Here is a 17,431-nt window from a genome sequence, read left to right as displayed (position 1 = left end):
CTGACAGCTTTATAATAATGTGGTATAATTGTATAGATATTGGTATTCATGATGATACTTTGCTGTCAATACTATTTTTAATATACACTTTGAAGAAGGCAGAGAAATGTATTTAGATTTAGATTTTTCTTTTAAAATTGTTAAATAAAAATAAATTAGCACCTTAAGAAGTTGCAGTTACCTGGAAAACTACTTAGGTGGAAAAACTGATGCAGAATGAATGAAGTATTATTTATATTTTGTTCTATATTCTTATTATTTGGGGTAGATGTCTTGTTTCACTAAGCAGACTAGAAGTAGGGCATAACCACATTTTAAATATTTTTTTCACCAAGTATCTGGAACACAGTAGCTGTTAAATATATGTTTATCGAATAAAGAGTGGAGTTTCAATAAAGGGTGATCAGAGTGAGGTAAGGTTAATCTGGGAGAGTCTGGGAGTGGCTCTTGAGCCTGATTTGAAGATGGTTCTAACTGTGGATTCATAGAGGGGGAAAGGGCATCTCAGGGAGAGAGGATTGCCAACCTGCCTTAATTTTATCAGATTCTAGAATTCCTTGTGATTACCTCAGCATATTGCTAGGCTAGAATTATTGTCCAAAATTTAATTATTAACCAACTTTATCTATCTTAGTTTCTAATAAATAGCTTGCCTTTACTACTGATAAACAGCCTTTTGAATTGAACTTTTCAAAAGAAAAAAAACTTTAGTTTTCTTTCACTCCTTACCTTAATTGTTTCAAAGAATGTAATGCTGTATGTTCCGTTACTGTTTTGTTTTGTTTTTTTACTTCCTTCCATCTGCAGCCTCCTCTTGCTTCAGCCCTCTCTTTTTCTTTTTCTTTTTTTTTTTTGCCCCACCGTGAGGCTTGTGGGATCTTAGTTCCCTGATCAGAGATCGAACTCAGGTCTTCGGCAGTGAGAACGAGGAGTCGTAACCACTGGGCCGCCAGGGAATTCCCTATGTTCATTTACTTTCATAAGAAGTGTATAATTAAGTTATTTGGTTAAAATAAAGAATTCTTAATCCTTTATTGTTTTTTTGAGACATACACGGCCCTAAAGCTTACAAACTGGGATCACTAGTGAACACACTTCATTTAGTATTCCTGCAATCAGAATATGATTTCTCCTTATCTTGCACAATACCAAGAACAGTGCAGTACAGGGCGAAGGTTGGTCTGCAGCCCTTAGGCCAGCAAAATGCAACAGAACTGCTCCCCTGTGCAAACGTTTGTGACATAACCTTGTGGAGAAAATATCAGATGCAGCCTTTTCTCTGAGTAGATTGCTTAGTAAGTGCCTGGGAAAACCCCATTAAAAAAGTGAGCTTTCATAGTTAAATTATACTTTTTAAAAACTTTTATCAAGACTAGTTTTTTTTTTATTTTTTAGTTTAATCATTGTCAGTTTTACTGAGGCCCTTCCTGGCCCTGTCCTTTATTTCTGAGTTGCGGAGAACACAACAGTTTTTACCCAATGTTGCATGGTTTGCCTGAAATCCATAGAAAGAGAAGGAGGAATCAAATCACTGATGACCTTAATGGTCATTTTTTCACATACTCAAGGCATTTTTTATTATACGTTCACATTAAATTAAAATGTTTCCGCGTTGTATTCTTGACTTACTAAGTTTTTCACCTCTGTTTTTGGTTAATTTTTATTTGTAGAAAATACTTTGATTAACTGAAACCCAGTTTTACAATAAGGTTTTATTCTACCAAGCACATGATAAAAATAATGAAAGCTGCTTTCCATCTTTTTCGTCTTTACACAGCTCCATCGAGCCTCTGTACCTGACCTATGGAATCATATTTGCCTGTGGCTGCTCCTTTGCCTACCAGCCTTCATTGGTCATTTTGGGACACTATTTCAAGAAGCGCCTTGGACTGGTGAATGGCATTGTCACCGCTGGCAGCAGTATCTTCACAATTTTGCTGCCTTTCCTTTTAAGGGTACTGACTGACAGCGTGGGCCTCTTTTATACCCTGAGGGTCCTCTGCATCTTCATGTTTGTTCTCTTTCTGGCTGGCTTTACTTACCGACCTCTTGCTTCCAGTGCCAAAGATAAAGACAGTGGAACCAAAGGAGGCAACAGATTCTCCCTCTTTTCCAGGAGAAAGTTCAGTCCTCCAAAAAAAATTTTCAATTTTGCCATCTTCAAGGTGACAGCATATGCAGTGTGGGCAGTTGGAATACCACTTGCACTTTTTGGATACTTCGTGCCTTATGTTCACTTGGTAAGTATGCTTCTCTGGCTTTGCTGGTAATGGATATTATTATTTCATACAGAAAAACTTCTTAGAAGAGCAATAGAGATCAGGTTGAAGTTGGCCTTAAATATTATCCTGTTTGTAATTCAGGGACTCTTGAAATTCAAGGTCTCCTAAGACAAGGTCATCACATCCATCAGATCATTAAACAGATAATATGTTGCATGGTGTGCTTTGGTATTTTTAAAAATCGCCAAACCTACACAAACAAGAACAAGTTCTTTAAAAAAAAAAAAAAAAAGACTAAAATGTTGGAACAAATGTCATCAATACAGAAAATTTGATAGGTCACTTTTTCTTCAAGTGGCTTACAAATCATAATCAGGGTCAAAGATGGTGCAATGATTTTGTCAACATCAATAAATTATTTTTCAACGGAAGGGTACAAAAATTAAGTAAATAGTAAAAGCCAACGGCCTTGACACAAAGAAACATTTTGTTTACTTGTGGGACACTTCTGAGAAAATGGAAATTCTACTCAGAGGATTATTTGAGAAATGTTAGCAAGTTCCAGATGATGGGAGAGAGCAAGGGTTTCATAGGAAATTAGGATTTCAAGTGCTCAAGCACTTTATTATCATTATTATTATTATTTTTGTTTGATAGGTAAGAAATGGATTTATTTAGAGAGAAACACATTCCACAGAGTGTGGGCCATCTCAGAAGGCAAGAGCGGCCTCAAGCACTTTATATTGTTTGTTTATATTGCAAAGGCAAATTGTGGCCTCTTTATAATGAAATAAGAGTAAGCCGTGTCTAAAGTATTTGCCCCTGGCAGAATTTCCTCAAAAGTGCTTATTATTATGTGTCTTCCTTTTTTCTTACTGTTATGACTGAAAATGTATGTACAGTTCAACATAGTTGATAAATGATAAACAAAAATGGTAGTGGGATAAGTTTTTCTTTTGTGTGTATACTGTGTGTGTGACTTGAAGCCTTTCTAGCTTTCAGTCTACTTTTGGACATCTGTGCAATTTTTCTTTAGTTAAAGTTCTGGTGCAAGTTGGCAATATAGTTCAGAGAATTACTGGGGTCAAGGGGTCAGCTAGTAAACTACATCATCAGTCCTTTGTGGGTTCCTATGCTTAGTTCAGAAAGGAATTAGGTCAAGGAAACCCAAAGAGGGGGGGTAGGCATGTCCTGTATCTAAGATAATTTTGAATTCTCAATTCTCCTTATTTTCTTTTTGCCAGAGGTATTGAGGAAGCAGCTGGGATGACCAGTGGGGAGACAAGGAGAGGACTAGTTTTAGTACTCTGAGCCACATGGCATTTTGCAGAGACTGAGATACTAGGTAAAATGACCTAGTATGTGACGCTTGTCACATATGAAGTCTCTGGCTACATCTTGATCTGATAATCCATTTTCACACTTTTAGGAAGGCATAGCTGAACCATTTGAAGATATTTTAAAAAAATATATATAGATCCATTGTGGAAAGATCAACTTTACCAGTTACCTCTTCCATAGCTCTGTAGATAAGAAAGTGTTTGTTGTGTCCTTCTCAGAGACAAGTAGATTTTTTATTTTTTATTTTTTTTAAATGCCTGCTGTTTTTTCTTTTTTTTTTTTTTTCTTTTTGGCCACGCCCTGAGGCTTGTGGGATCTTAGTTCCCCAACCAGGGATTGAACCCAGGCCCTTGGCAGTGAAAGCCTGGAGTCCTAACCACTGGACCCCCAGGGAATTCCCGAGTAGATTTTTATTTTCTTATTTTATAGTTCTTTTCATTTTTTAAATTTAATTTAATTTAATTTTTTGGCCACGCTGCACAGCATGTGGGATCTTAGTTCCCAGACCAGGGATCAAATCTGCGCCCCCTGCAGTGGAAGTGCGGAGTCTTAACCACTGGGACCACCAAGGAAGTCCCCCGAGTAGATTTTTTAAAAAACTCTCTTTGTTACTATAAGGTGAACACACTCAGAGAAATCAGTACGTCAGCTTTGCTAGTATGTGACATTTACTAAAGGACAAGTGGTAGGTGATTGTCTAGTTATTTCTGGTAATATAATTTATAAATTAATTTCACATATATTATTTCATTTGACCTTCACAGTAAACTTGTGAGGTAGGCAAAATAATATTAGCTCATGTTTTACAGAGTGGAAAACAGATCCATCATTAACAGAGATGTTAGGTGGCTTCCCAAGAATCACATATCAGCAGAGCAGGGGCTGGTTCTCTTCTGCTGTGCTTACTTGGTAGCAAATCTAGCACAGTCTTAGTCTGGGGCATATTGACTCCCGTCCCTGGATATGCTACTAGATATGTCCATCTTACTGAGGGGGATGTGAGTATGCCTATGGAAATTTAATAAATGTGTTATTGGTCTTTTTCTTAAAGTAAATGAAATTTCACAGTGAGTAATGAGTTAGACGGTGTTATAGTTACTACTGTCATCAGGAGGCTGTAAGTCAGATAGTACACAAAACAATGAGGTCTCTGTTAACTCGGATAACAAACCAGGCCTTATTCTGCTCTCCCTCCTTCCGGGCATGTTTTCTTACAAAATGTGTTGATATTTTTCATTTGGGATTTTCTCCCTTTTGAACAGTTATGGCACTAAAGCCACGTTGGAAAGGAAACACCAGACAGTTAAATGTCATGCAGGCTGTTTAAATTTCATGTTTGATGGGTACACTGAGTTTGTCACTATGTTGTAATTTAAGGTTTGGATTACGGATACTTAATCCCAGGCTTCATGCAATGGGACACCACTTACTTTCCTCCTTAGAGGGGGAAAAGGTGTCTCAAATTTTTCCAAAGACTAGTAGATGTTCAATTCATGTTAAACCCTTTACTGGGTGTTGAAGGGAATATGCATGTAAGGCATAAGAACCTGTTCTGAAGGAGCATAAAATCTAATATGTGTAATAATATAAACAATTATAGTTTATAAAGGACTTTTACATACATTATCTTATATAATCTTCACCACAATGCAGTACCTGTAATGTATTATCCTCATTTCATGGATGAGAAGAATGAGGCACTGAGAAGTTTAGAAACTTGCCCAGGGTCACAGGACACAGCAGCTGGTAATTATTAGTGTAATACTTTCATGCAAGAGGTAGTACTGCATAGTGGGTAAAAGTGAAGGCTCTGAAGTAAAACAGATCTGGGTTTAAATGCTGGTTTTGTCCCTTACTAGTTGTGTAACCTTGGATAACACACTCTAAGCATCAGTTTCTACATCTATAAAATAGGGATAAACCCAATTTTGCAGAGTTGTTGTAGGATGAGAGAAAATGTCTGTAAAGCATCTATTCAGTTCTGGTATAAAAATGAGAGTTATTTAAATTTCAGACGTGATTGTGAATTGCTGGTTTTAGTGAGGCTGTGGAAGAGTCAAAGGAGAAAGATGGTGTCCATTTGGAAAAGTGGTTAGTACAAGCTTCATAGGATTGGAGTTGGTCCTTAAGCCTGAGATTTGTTGTTGAAACTGGATCCTTAATTAACTAGGGAACTAATTTATCTATCTAGGCCTCCTTTGAAGATTCTGAAATACAGTGAAGTGCTCTCATGGTTATGTTAAAAATCCTAAGATCTGTACTTATTTATTACATTATACATGATGATTTGAGAGAAAATATGTATGCTTTGTGGCATTCTTTTTCTCAGAGCAAGGTTGGAAGTTTTCTTTTAGTAGTTGACTTTTAAAAATGAAGAATCATATTGCTTCATGGAAAGGGTCAGTGATCTCTTTTAGGCCTACCCACTTGTAATCTCTATTGTAAGGGTATGGATCTGTTTTTTCTTCTACTGTTATTGAGATATAGTTGACATACAGCACGGTATAAGTTTAAGGTGTACAGCATAATGATTTGACTTACATACATCATGAAATGATTATCACAACAAGTTTAGTAAACATCCATCATCTCATAGATACAAAATTAAAGAAATAGAGTAAGTGTACAAATCTTATAGATCAATTTAGGTGAGACATAACTTTCTAAATAGCCATTCCCAGTAACAGCTGCTTTAGTTGTTGTGAATTGCCCATTTTGCCTGAGAATTGTTTTGTTTTGGTTTTCTGGATTAAGTTTTTTTTTTTTTAATTGGAGTATAGCTGATTTACAATGTTGTGTTAGTTTCTGCTATACAGCAAAGTGAATCAGTTATACATTATAATACATATATCTACCCTTTTTTTTTTTTTTTTAATCTACTCTTTTTCAGATTCTTTTCCCATATAGGTCATTACAGAGTATTGAGTAGAGTTCCCTGTGCTATACAGTAGGTTCTCATTAGTTATCTATTTTATATATAGTGGTGTGTATACGTCAATCCCAATCTCTCAGTTTATCCCTCCACCCTTCCCTTTGGTAACCATAAGTTTGTTTTCTACATCTGTGACTCTATTTCTGTTTCGTAAATAGGTTCATTTGTACCATTTAAAAAAATTCCACATATAAGCGATGTCATATGATATTTGTCTTTCTGTGTCTGACTTAACTTCACTCAGTATGACAATCTCTAGGTACATCCATGTTGCTGCAAATGGCATTATTTCATTCTTTTTTTTATGGCTGAGTAATATTCCATTGTATATACGTACCATATCTTCTTTATCCATTCCTCTGTTGATGTAGATTGCTTTCATGTCCTGGCTATTGTAAATAGTGCTGCAGTGAACATTGAGGGTACATGTATCTTTTCAATTATGATTTTCTCCAGATATATGCCCAGGAGTGGGATTGCTGGGTCATATGGTAATTCTATTTTTAGTTTTTTAAGGAACCTGCATACTGTTCTCCATAGTGGCTGTACCAGTTACAGTCCCACCAACAGTGTAGGGAGGGTTCCCTTCTCTCCACACCCTCTCCAGCGTTTATTGTGATGCTGGCCATAATGGTGATGGCCATTCTGACTGGTGTGGGGTGATACCTCATGGTAGTTTTGATTTGCATTTCTCTAGTAATTAATGATGTTGAGCAGCTTTTCATGTGCCTCTTGGCCATCTGTATGTCTTCTTTGGAGAAATGACTATTTAGATCTTCTGCTCATTTTTTGATTGGGTTGTTTGTTTTTTTGATACTGAGCTGCATGAGCTGTTTATATATTTTGGAGATTAATCCCTTGTTGGTTGCTTGGATTGAAGTTTTTTTTTTTTAATAGATTTATCTATTTATTCATTCATTTATTTATTTTATTTTTGGCTGTGTTGGGTCTTCGTTGCTACGCACGGGCTTTCTCTAGTTGCGGCGAGCGGGGGCTACTCTTCGTTGCAGTGCGTGGGCTTCTCACTGCGGTGGCTTCTCTTGTTGCGGAGAACGAGATCTAGGCATGCGGGCTTCAGTAGTTGTGGCACGCAGGCTCAGTAGTTATGGCACAGGGGCTTAGTTGCTCTGCGGCATGTGGCATCTTCCTGGACCAGGGCTCGAACCTGTGTCTCCTGCATTGGCAGGCGGATTCTTAACCACTGCGCCACAAGGGAAGCCCAGGATTGAAGTTTTTATGGCTCCTCCTTATCCAGTTTTTCTTCATTAGCTTCCAGAAACATAACATGCTCTTAGTTTTCCTCCTATCTCTCTATCACTCCTTCTTAGTTTCTTTTCTGGTTCCTTATTTTTCACCCTGACCCTGAATATCAGTCCTAGGGCTTACCCCTTGATCTTTTTCTCTACTCATTCCAAATGATGGTTTCATCTAATTTCCTACGTTCAGATATCATATATATGCCAGTGGCTCAAAATTTATATTTAGCTCAGGCCTCTTTTGAATTCTTCACCAGACTCTTATAGCCATCTGCTTACTTAATATCTCCACTTGGATGATTGTTAGATGTTTCAGATTTAACATGTCCAGCCCTGAAGTCCTGATTTTACCCCTGTCCCCAAAACCTGCTCTGCCCTCAGCCATCCTTATCTCAGGAGATGGCAATTCCATCAGGCCCCAAACCTTGGAGTCATCCTTGGCTCCTATTTCTTTCATACCACACTCCTGATCCAGGCCAGAAATCCTGGTGGTTCTCCTTTCAAAATGTATCCTTCCCTGCCCCCTGTAGTGTGTTCTCTACACAGAAGCCACAAGTGTTCTTTCAACACACGAGTCACTCTGCTCAAAATCTTTGGGTGGCTCCCCATTGCTCTGAGAGTAAAAACTAATGTCCTTATAGTGGCCTACAAGGTCCTCCATGGTCTGTCCCCTCCTATCTCTGATCTCATCTGGCCTGGTCCCCCTCACTCACTCTGCTCTCGCCACTCTGCTCTCTTTGCTATTCAGCTTTTAGTGAGGCTCACCCTGACCACCTGGTTAAAACCCCCTTCTTCCCTCTCCCCTCCACATACTCCCAAACCCCCTCACACTGGTATTTCTTTTTCCATAGCGCTTCATACCTTCTTTTTTTTTTCTTTTGAATATATTTATTTATTTATTTGGCTGCGTTGGGTCTTAGTTGTGGCACGTGGGATCTTCATTGTGGCATGTGGGATCTTTCTTTGCAATTAGTGGGCTCTTCGTTGCGCCTTGAGGGCTTCTCTCTATTTGTGGCGTGTGGGCTCCAGAGTGCATGGGCTCAGTAGTTACAGCACGTGGGCTTAGTTGCCCCGAGGCATGTGGGATCTTAGTTCCCCGACCAGGGATCGAACCCGCGTCCCCTGCATTGGAAGGCGGATTCTTAACCACTGGACCACCAAGGAAGTCCCCATACCTTCTAACATGTTACATAATTTACTTGTGATGATTATTGTTTGCTCTCTGTGTGTATACCTCTGCTAGAATGTAAACTTCACGAGGCTAAGGGTCCTTCTCTGTCTTGTTCAGTGAATGAACCCAAGGATCTACCACAGTGCCTAACGTACAGTGAGTGCTCAAATATTTGTCGAATGACTATCTTATGGATAAGTCTAAAGTGACACCATATAAGCAGTATTCATTTTCTCTCCATTTTGATCTTTAAAATTCTCTACTTTGATACCAGAATGATGTTTCACATGTTATACCTATAGGACATGATGGTATTCATATCCATTCAACACTTAATCAATAAGCTCAAATTCAGCAAACCTAAGACTAAGTAACGCTAATGCCATCTGTTGATGGGGAAAAGAGTTGATGTGTTTTGCTTTTGACCCATAGCTTTATATGCATGTTGAAATTGAAACTTTATAAATGGAAGAAATTTCTGTGTCTCTCTCACTATTGTGTAAGTGTATGGAAGGAATGAATGGCTATCCCCATTAACAAGGAAAGCTAGACAACTGGTGTTTGCTCTACTGTGTAGCAACTGAAAATCTCACAGAGCCTTGGGTGGTGCGTGTGAGAACAGGATGAGGATGCAGGACCAGAGCCTGACCACAAGTCTGCATTGCTTTGGTAGAGCACTGACCACAGGGCCACGTCAGCCAGATGACTGATAAATGCCTACAGATGACAACGATGATGCAACTCTTCTCAGCGGCAATGTTCCATCCTCAGTACGAGAATGATGACTTAGTTTTTATTGCTTTCACATCTGTCCACCACTACTCGCCTTGAAAAGCTGCACCTGTGTTCTCTGACTCCATAACATATGGCAGTCAAGTTTTGGTTTTTAAGCTCTGACCCACATAGTTCTCTATCGGAGAGAAGATGACTGACTCATGCGTTGAAATCTGCAACATATATGTTTATTAGCCCATTTTGAAAAAACTCCGTAAGTTATAAGTGTGTCAGTTTTGTGGCAGATAGTAATTGTTCTCTAAAGAAACTCTGATCTGGTAGGGAAGATCCCACTTTTCTGAGACTATGATTGAAGGCACCATCATTTGCCTGCTGACAGGGCACTTAAGTGGACACCAAGTCCAGCTGTAATTGGGAACAAAAAGTTGTGTTTTTATTTTTTAATTTTTAAAAATATTTATTTGGTTGCATTGGGTCTTAGTTGCAGCACGTGGACTCCTTAGTTGTGGCTTGCTGGCCGCAACTATTTGTGGCATGTGGGCTCTTAGTTGTGGCCTGCGTGTGGGATCTAGTTCCCGGATGAGGGATCGAACCTGGGCCCCCTGCATTGGGAGTGCAGAGTCTTAACCACTGTGCCACCAGGCAAGTCCCAACAAGTTGTGTTTTTAAACTAGAAATGAAATTTTGAGGCAAATAAGCCAATAAATGGGACATGTAGTACCTCAGGAGATATTTTATGGCTTTGATTAATGCCAAATGCTCTGTGGGTCAGTACTGGAATGTAGCTGTTAGACCTCACTGGCCAGGTCACCTCTGGCCATGTTGTGGTGACAGCAGGAATATTATCCCAAGCCAGAGCTCAGGGCACTGAGCCATGCAAATAGGAACAGCAGACATGCTTTCATCTCTTTTGTGGCTTCCTCAGAGGGGGATTCAGGTAACATTTGTCAAGAATCTGTCATGTGCCAAGCATCTCCACAAAATCTCAGGTAACCATCACAAGGATGAGTGTAATAAGTGTAATAAATAACTGTATACTTGGAGCTAAGGAAACAACTCTGCTAAGTTAAGCTATGCTTAGTTGAGGTCACTCACTGAGTTTGCTCAGAGCTGGGATTTGAACATAGATCTCGGACTCTAAGTCTCATGTTCTTTTCGTAAAATAGTCTGCTGTTCCTTCATCGGATCACCTCAGAGGTGGAGTGCTGCCTACTGTCAGCCACACTGGGCCTGGACCAGAGTTTTCTTTGCCTTGCAAGTTTCCCTCTATTCTCTCAGAACGAAGCACAGAGGCAGGGTTGGACCATCCCGGCACTCAGAGGATGCTGCTCAGCCACGGAGAGGACTCCTGAGGAAACAGGCTACTGGGGATGATAGGATACCACCTAACCTTTCTTCCAGACCCCACATCTCCTCTTTTGGTCTTTAGTACGTTGTGAATATGAGAAAACTGAATTGCTTTTCACAGCCTGTGACAAGCAGTATAGTTTTATGTTCAATTTTGTTTCCTACAATAAACATTAAGCATAGCAGAAGAAAAAATGGACAAATGTATAAATTTATAGCAAGAGCTATCTTATATTTGATTAATAACATAAGTACTATTATAAGAAAATGGAAAAAAGCAAATTGCTTGAATTTTAGAGTTATATATAAACTCTCTGAGGCCACTGATGGATCATTAAGTGTCCTGAGAAGGCCCTAAAAGCCTTGGAAAAGCTGTTCCTTCTCGTTTGTTTTTTTTCCCCCCAGCTATATCTGTAATGTTTTTCTTCTTTTTAAAATGAAATATAGTTGATTTACAATATTATATTAGTTTCAGGTGTACAGCATAGTGATTCAATATTTTATAGGTTATACTCCGTTTAAAGTTATTATAAGATATTGGCTATATTCTCTGTGCTATACAATATATCCTAGTAGCTTAATTATTTTATACATAATAGTTTGCACCTCTTCGTGTCCTACCCTCTATTTTGCCCCTCCCCCCTTTCCTCTCCCCACTGGTAACCACTAGTTTGTTCTCTGTATCTGTTCTTCTGTCTCGTTAATGTGTAAATTTCACCAGGTCTTTTGTTTTTAACTGTCTCATGTTTTATTTGTTAAAATATAATATACTTTTGAATAATCTCAAAATTTAACTAATATGGATATTTGCTTATCCCTCAACTCATTGTATTAATATCAAATTAAAGTTTGTTCGAGTTTGAGGAACCTAAATTTAGCTGATAAGGGTTCTATCATGATTTTTATATCAACTAGAAAATAAATTGTTATGATAGAGGGTTAATAGAAATAGAAATCTTAATTTGAAGAATCTTCCTTTGTGAGGCTATACCTGGTCGCTGGCTTTTATCCCACATTTACCAGGTGGCTCTGGTGAGGGGAAAGAATTGTCTGATGCATTGAGAGTATATTTCTGCTGGTTTAACCTTATCTCTAAGTTCTGACACACCTCTTTGGAAAAGCCCTCACAGACACTAACTCCAAGGATTACAGAGCACCAGGAGAAAAGGCCACTTTATGTATTCATACTGTAGGGAAGAGTCTTTAGATCCAAAGAAAGTTTGAGGGCTGCACATCTCTTATGTATTAGCTCCCAGATGCCCTGCCAGTTTCCATTTTCCCCTTTGCTTTCCCCACTTTATAGCCCCATTATCTGTATCTGGTTTTTTTCACCCCTCTACTTGTTGGCAGCTCACTTGTAATCAGAAAGTTTATATTCCCTCGTAACAAATTGGAGAAAAGCTCATTTAATGGTAGGTAGTGCCTACCATTTGGAGGCAAAATTGCAAACATGGACAACTGGTGTGCAGTTACATAATCCAGCTGTGTCTGCATCCATGTCAAATTCAACTGATTTATTCTCAGAGTAACATGACCAGAACAAGTGTAGCATTCAGTCTTCAGAGCACGGTTTAAGATTCTGTATGCCCAGTCCTCACAGCCATGCAAGGGTTTGTTTTAAACTATAAGTTTCTTTTAAACACATATAGTATTTTTTATTTCCCACGTGTTTAATTAACATTTAGTTTATAAGGAGCTCCCACAAATATTCTCTCTCACTGGAGCCTCAGGGCCACCCTATGAGATGGGCAGGATCGGTTTCCATTCAGCAGGAAAGGAACTGGACTTGGGGTTGTTAAGACAACTTGCTTAGGGTTGCAAGGCTGGTGCCTGGTGCAGCTGGGGCTTGAGCCTGGTCTTCCTAAGAGTGTGGCTTTGAAGTAAGATATTTAAATGCCTGCAAAAAAAAAGTAGGACAGTAATTTAGGCATTGAAGGGATTGTACAGGTCATTTAATTGCACTTTTCTTTTTTTTAAGTCTGGTAGAGGGACTAAGAAACAGAAAGGTTAAGTTGCTTGCCAAAAGTTACATAGTTATAAAAGTGGCAGAACCTGGTGTAACATGTAAGAATATCCGTGGAAAATGAATGGAAGCTTATCGTAGCCTAAAGTGTAAATGTGTATGTAGTAGAAACTGAATCATTAGAGGAATGAAGATGTCTCACCTTACATAACTCTAGTCAATTTAGAGGGTTCATTTCCCAATCGGGAGGTTGCTTCCCCATTTTGACACAGTCTAGTTCTTCAAAGCTGCCAGTAACAGTTGTACTGGCTTTGTCGTCTTTCTTTCATGGATATATTTAGAGCTCAGGGTTATGGTTATTGTGTGGCAGAGCCCTGAGAATGCAGGATTCATAGCAGAATCCATGTAAACCAAAGGTTACTGTATATTGGGCCAGGACTGGGCTGCTGAGCTGACCTCTCCTGTTGTGTTTATCTCTGTTCATTGTAAGGTTCTGACAGGAGAAAAGCCTCGGTGCCCATTTCATGTCCTCAGCCCTGGAATGATGATTGCAGAGTTTTGGAAACATTTTTAAAATGATTTCCAATGGAGTTGTATAATCTGAAGAGTTGCCCTATCTCAGTCTTCTTGGCACTACAACCAAATAAAAGAGGCAGAGTTGACATTTTAATTTTGTTTTTAGCCTGGACACTAAACACTAGAGGCTAAATACTAGGGGCTAAAGCTTCATTATTTCCTCCCCTCCCCCCCTTCCTTCTTTTTGTTCTTGATTTGGTTTATTATTCTGATTATTGTTACTTTAACACTTATTAGCTATGCAGAATGCTCTGGTAGTTTGCAGAATAAAAAGTAATCACATTGCTTTTTCACCAAGATTTTCTAATTTAAGTAATTTTTGTTCTTCTATTTCTCATTCAAAAATAGGCTTATAAAATTTCTTTGACACAAGAATATTTCTTTGTATAGTGTATTAATTTAAATATCAGAATTAACCATTAAGATTCCCTGTGTGCTGATTATATACACACGCACAACTACATTTTTTCCCTATTATGTGGTCTGGAAATGTTTTGTTTGTTCACTTATTTTCATTTCATTCATTCATTCCCATCCCAATGAACTTCCAGAAAGAACATAAAGGTATTTCCTTCACACGTATATTTTTTGAATCAACTCTCACAGCAGCCTTTTATGAGGAAGGCAGTGCTAATACTGGTTTCTCCCACTAATAGATAAGAACCTTGACCATCAGAGAGGTTTTATTTTGCTCAAAGTTGCGCAGTCAGTGGCAGGGATGTTATTAGAATAGAATTAGAATGGGTTATTCCATTCTGTCACTGTTGTATTTTCTTGAACGTATGTGACTTCCTCTAATTACAACTCAGTTGTACAGATTCAGGTTTAGCAGATTCAAGCATTCAAGTGAATATCTGACAAGAATTCACTGAGCACCTGTTGGGTGCCCTTAGGTGTGGGGATGCAGTGGTGAGAAGAGACGTGATTTCTGCTCTCATGGAGCTCAATAAATAAGTAAGCACATAAATAAACAAGGTAGTTTTCATATAGTGATATTTTCTTTGAAGAAAATAAAATGAGATGGAAGGTGATGGTGGGACGTAACCTTAGTTTGTAAAGTCAGGGACAGCCTCTTTGAGGAGGTACCAGGAGGTGCCTTCTCTCGATGAAGGGCAGCATTAGGTATTTGGAAGATACAAAAATGATACAGCTTCCTATTGCCCTCAGGAAGCCTATGACATGGAATTTCTCTAGTTTCCATCTTTAAGGCCAGCCAACAGTTGATGAATTTTTAAATTCAACTTATTTTTATCTGATATATTCAAATCTGCATGTTAGAAACTTAAAATTCTTGCATAGGACCCAAGCGTTGCTTTTTCTCCAGATACTTCATTCACGACTTATAACTTCTGATAATACACTACAGTTTCTCAGTTCTCATGTGATTATTACAGGAGTGAGTAGACATCCTCTCTCCATCACTTTATCCCCACTTTTTTTTCAGATTTTTTCAATGGTGTCTATGCTTTTCTTGCTTTTCTAACCTTGCATTTATTTCCCTGCAGATCTCAACATCTGCTGAAATTTGACTACTCAGGTTAGTGAAAATTTGCCCATTTATCAGTTTTGTGCCTTAGGCAGTATTCACCAGCATTCTCCTACTTGAGATGAATAAGGATCTTTACTTCTCTGGCCACGTGTGTGTGACTAATTAATGGCGACATTAAATATCTACAGAACATTTTCATCAAAAAAAAGTTAGCCGGGTTTTTTTTTTTTGGAATTTTTTTCTTTCGAATTGTAATACACTAGCATAGGAACATGATAGGAAGACATTACGTAACTAATACATAAGAAATCTAGAAAACTGATTATTTACAAATAAACTAAAACAAAGCTGCTGCTTTTAGTAAGGTAGAGTAAGTTTGTCATGTGTTCCAAATTATATTTATTTAGCCAAAAATAAGTATTTACAAATAATTCAACAGTAGTTTTTAGAAGTGATGCATGGTTTATTCAGGCATGAAAATTATCCCTAGAATGTAGGCCCCAAACTGCTAAAAGATTTAAAATTTGTGGGGGAGAATGAAATCCACAAACATTTAAGAATATCTAATTTTAACTTAAGTTGAAAAGCAGCAGTAGTGTATTTTTGTTAGGCCCTTATCCTGTATAATGTATTCAATGTAAGTATGGGAAAGGCTGGTGAAAACTGTGGATTTATCTACAAAATACATTGGGGAGTCTTGTGTGGGGAGTGTCCTAACGCCTCAGGAAATGATAAAGAAGAACCAGCTAAGGTAGATTAGACAAGGGTAGGGACAGAGCCTCCTCTCCATTGCTCCATCCCCAGCACCGAGCATGTGCCTGGCACACAAATACTTTTTGACCAGTTTGAGGCTGAGCTATAGGTTGGTTGAATTGCTGGAATATGACGTCTACTAATTTCCCTACTCGTGACTACTTTTCATTCTAATAGTACTTTATGTTCTTCAAATTCTTTTTTCTTTGATCTTCAATATACAACCCCTGGAGGTGAGAACAGTTTTATCTCCATTTTATAGGGAGAGGAGTTAGTTAGTTTTGAGACTTTCTCTGGCCACATACAAATAGTTAGTGACAGAGTGTGGTTTAAAGGTTAAATAATAGAAGTAAAAGTATGCTTATCTAGACTAGTGTCAATGTGGAGTAATTTAAAGATACGGAAATGGGTGGCTCGAGGTACATAGTCAGCCCTGCTGAGGTGAAACAACACCTCTTAGGCCTTGTACCATCTCCCAAGCTGCTTCCAGGAGAATGGGATGCCTAGGTGACCACAGCCCAATAAGTAGCCTAACAGATGACCCACGCCCTTGAGCCATGTACACATCTGTGCAATTTAAAATGTTGCCATATGTTGATTATTTAATTTATGAAGCATTATAATAGCCTCAACATACATCCGGTATCCCTGTTCCTACTTAACTGTATCTGCTTCTGTGAATACATTTTTTCCTTTTATGTTTCTTTCTCCTCGGGAGCTGTCTCAGGGACTTCTCACAATTCCCTGCCAGTGTCTCCTGGCTCCTGTTCTTCAGCGCTCGGGGCTGCCCTGGATCCTGGAGTAGGGATTGCCTAGTCCTAGGGTTCCCGTCCTACCTCTTCCTTGTGAGGTGCTTTCTAAGTTCTGTATCACGTTCACCTTCACAGCCACCCTGTCACACATCTAGAGCAGTGTGTCAGACCCAGTGCCTCCTTTTCTCTCCTGAAACAAAATTCCTAGGTCATGAAACCTACCTATATACATAATTTTTTAAAAAATCAGTAATGCCCCACTTGTCACACAAGGAGAAATAAAAAGTAATTCTTGAATAAAATAATGCATATTTTAAAAGGTAATGCTTGGGATACATGTGACAACATAGAGGAACCTTGAAGACATTATGCTTAATGAAATAAGCCAGATACAAAGTCTATGATTCCACTTAGATGAGATACCTAGAGGAGTCAAATTCATAGAGACAAAAGTAGAATGGGGGCTGCCAGGGACTTGGAGAAGGGGGGAAAATGGGGGGTTATTATTTAATGGGTACAGAGTTTCAGTTTGAGAAAATGAAAAAGTTCTGGAGATGGATGGTGGTGATGGTTGCACAAGAAGGTGAATACTTAATGCCAGTGACTGTATACACTCAAAACTGGTCTAAATGGTAAATGTTATGTGATATAAATGTTGTTAAAATAAAAAAAAATAATTGGAAAAAAGGTAATGTTTGGGCACAACTATATCAGAAAGATAAAAATAGCCTCCACAGATCTCCGAAACACCCCCAAGCGAGTGGTACTGCCACTATTGTGAACCAGTGTGCAGTATTGGTTTGAAACTAAGAAACTGATGCCCAAGATCTTAGACTCAGTAAGGAGTAGAGCTCATAATTTGACTCCAAAGACTTTTTTCTTCCTGCTATGCCT

The 17,431-nt window shown here is 38.5% G+C and overlaps 1 protein-coding gene across 1 annotated transcript in view; it reads left to right on the top strand.

The window, feature by feature from the left end:
- The window catches only part of SLC16A10 (solute carrier family 16 member 10), a 134,632-nt gene that overhangs the window by 95,558 nt on the left and 21,643 nt on the right, over positions 1 to 17,431 (top strand). Inside the window, exon 3 of the mRNA XM_061207061.1 lies at positions 1,778 to 2,240. Coding sequence (XP_061063044.1) covers positions 1,778 to 2,240 — 463 coding nt within the window. The remainder of the gene's footprint in view (positions 1 to 1,777; positions 2,241 to 17,431) is intronic.

This window comes from Eubalaena glacialis, chromosome 12 (genome assembly GCF_028564815.1).
Source record: "Eubalaena glacialis isolate mEubGla1 chromosome 12, mEubGla1.1.hap2.+ XY, whole genome shotgun sequence".
NCBI lineage: Eukaryota > Metazoa > Chordata > Mammalia > Artiodactyla > Balaenidae > Eubalaena > Eubalaena glacialis.
The sequence above is the reverse complement of the archived record's forward strand: the minus strand, read 5'-3'. Positions and strand labels throughout refer to the sequence as shown.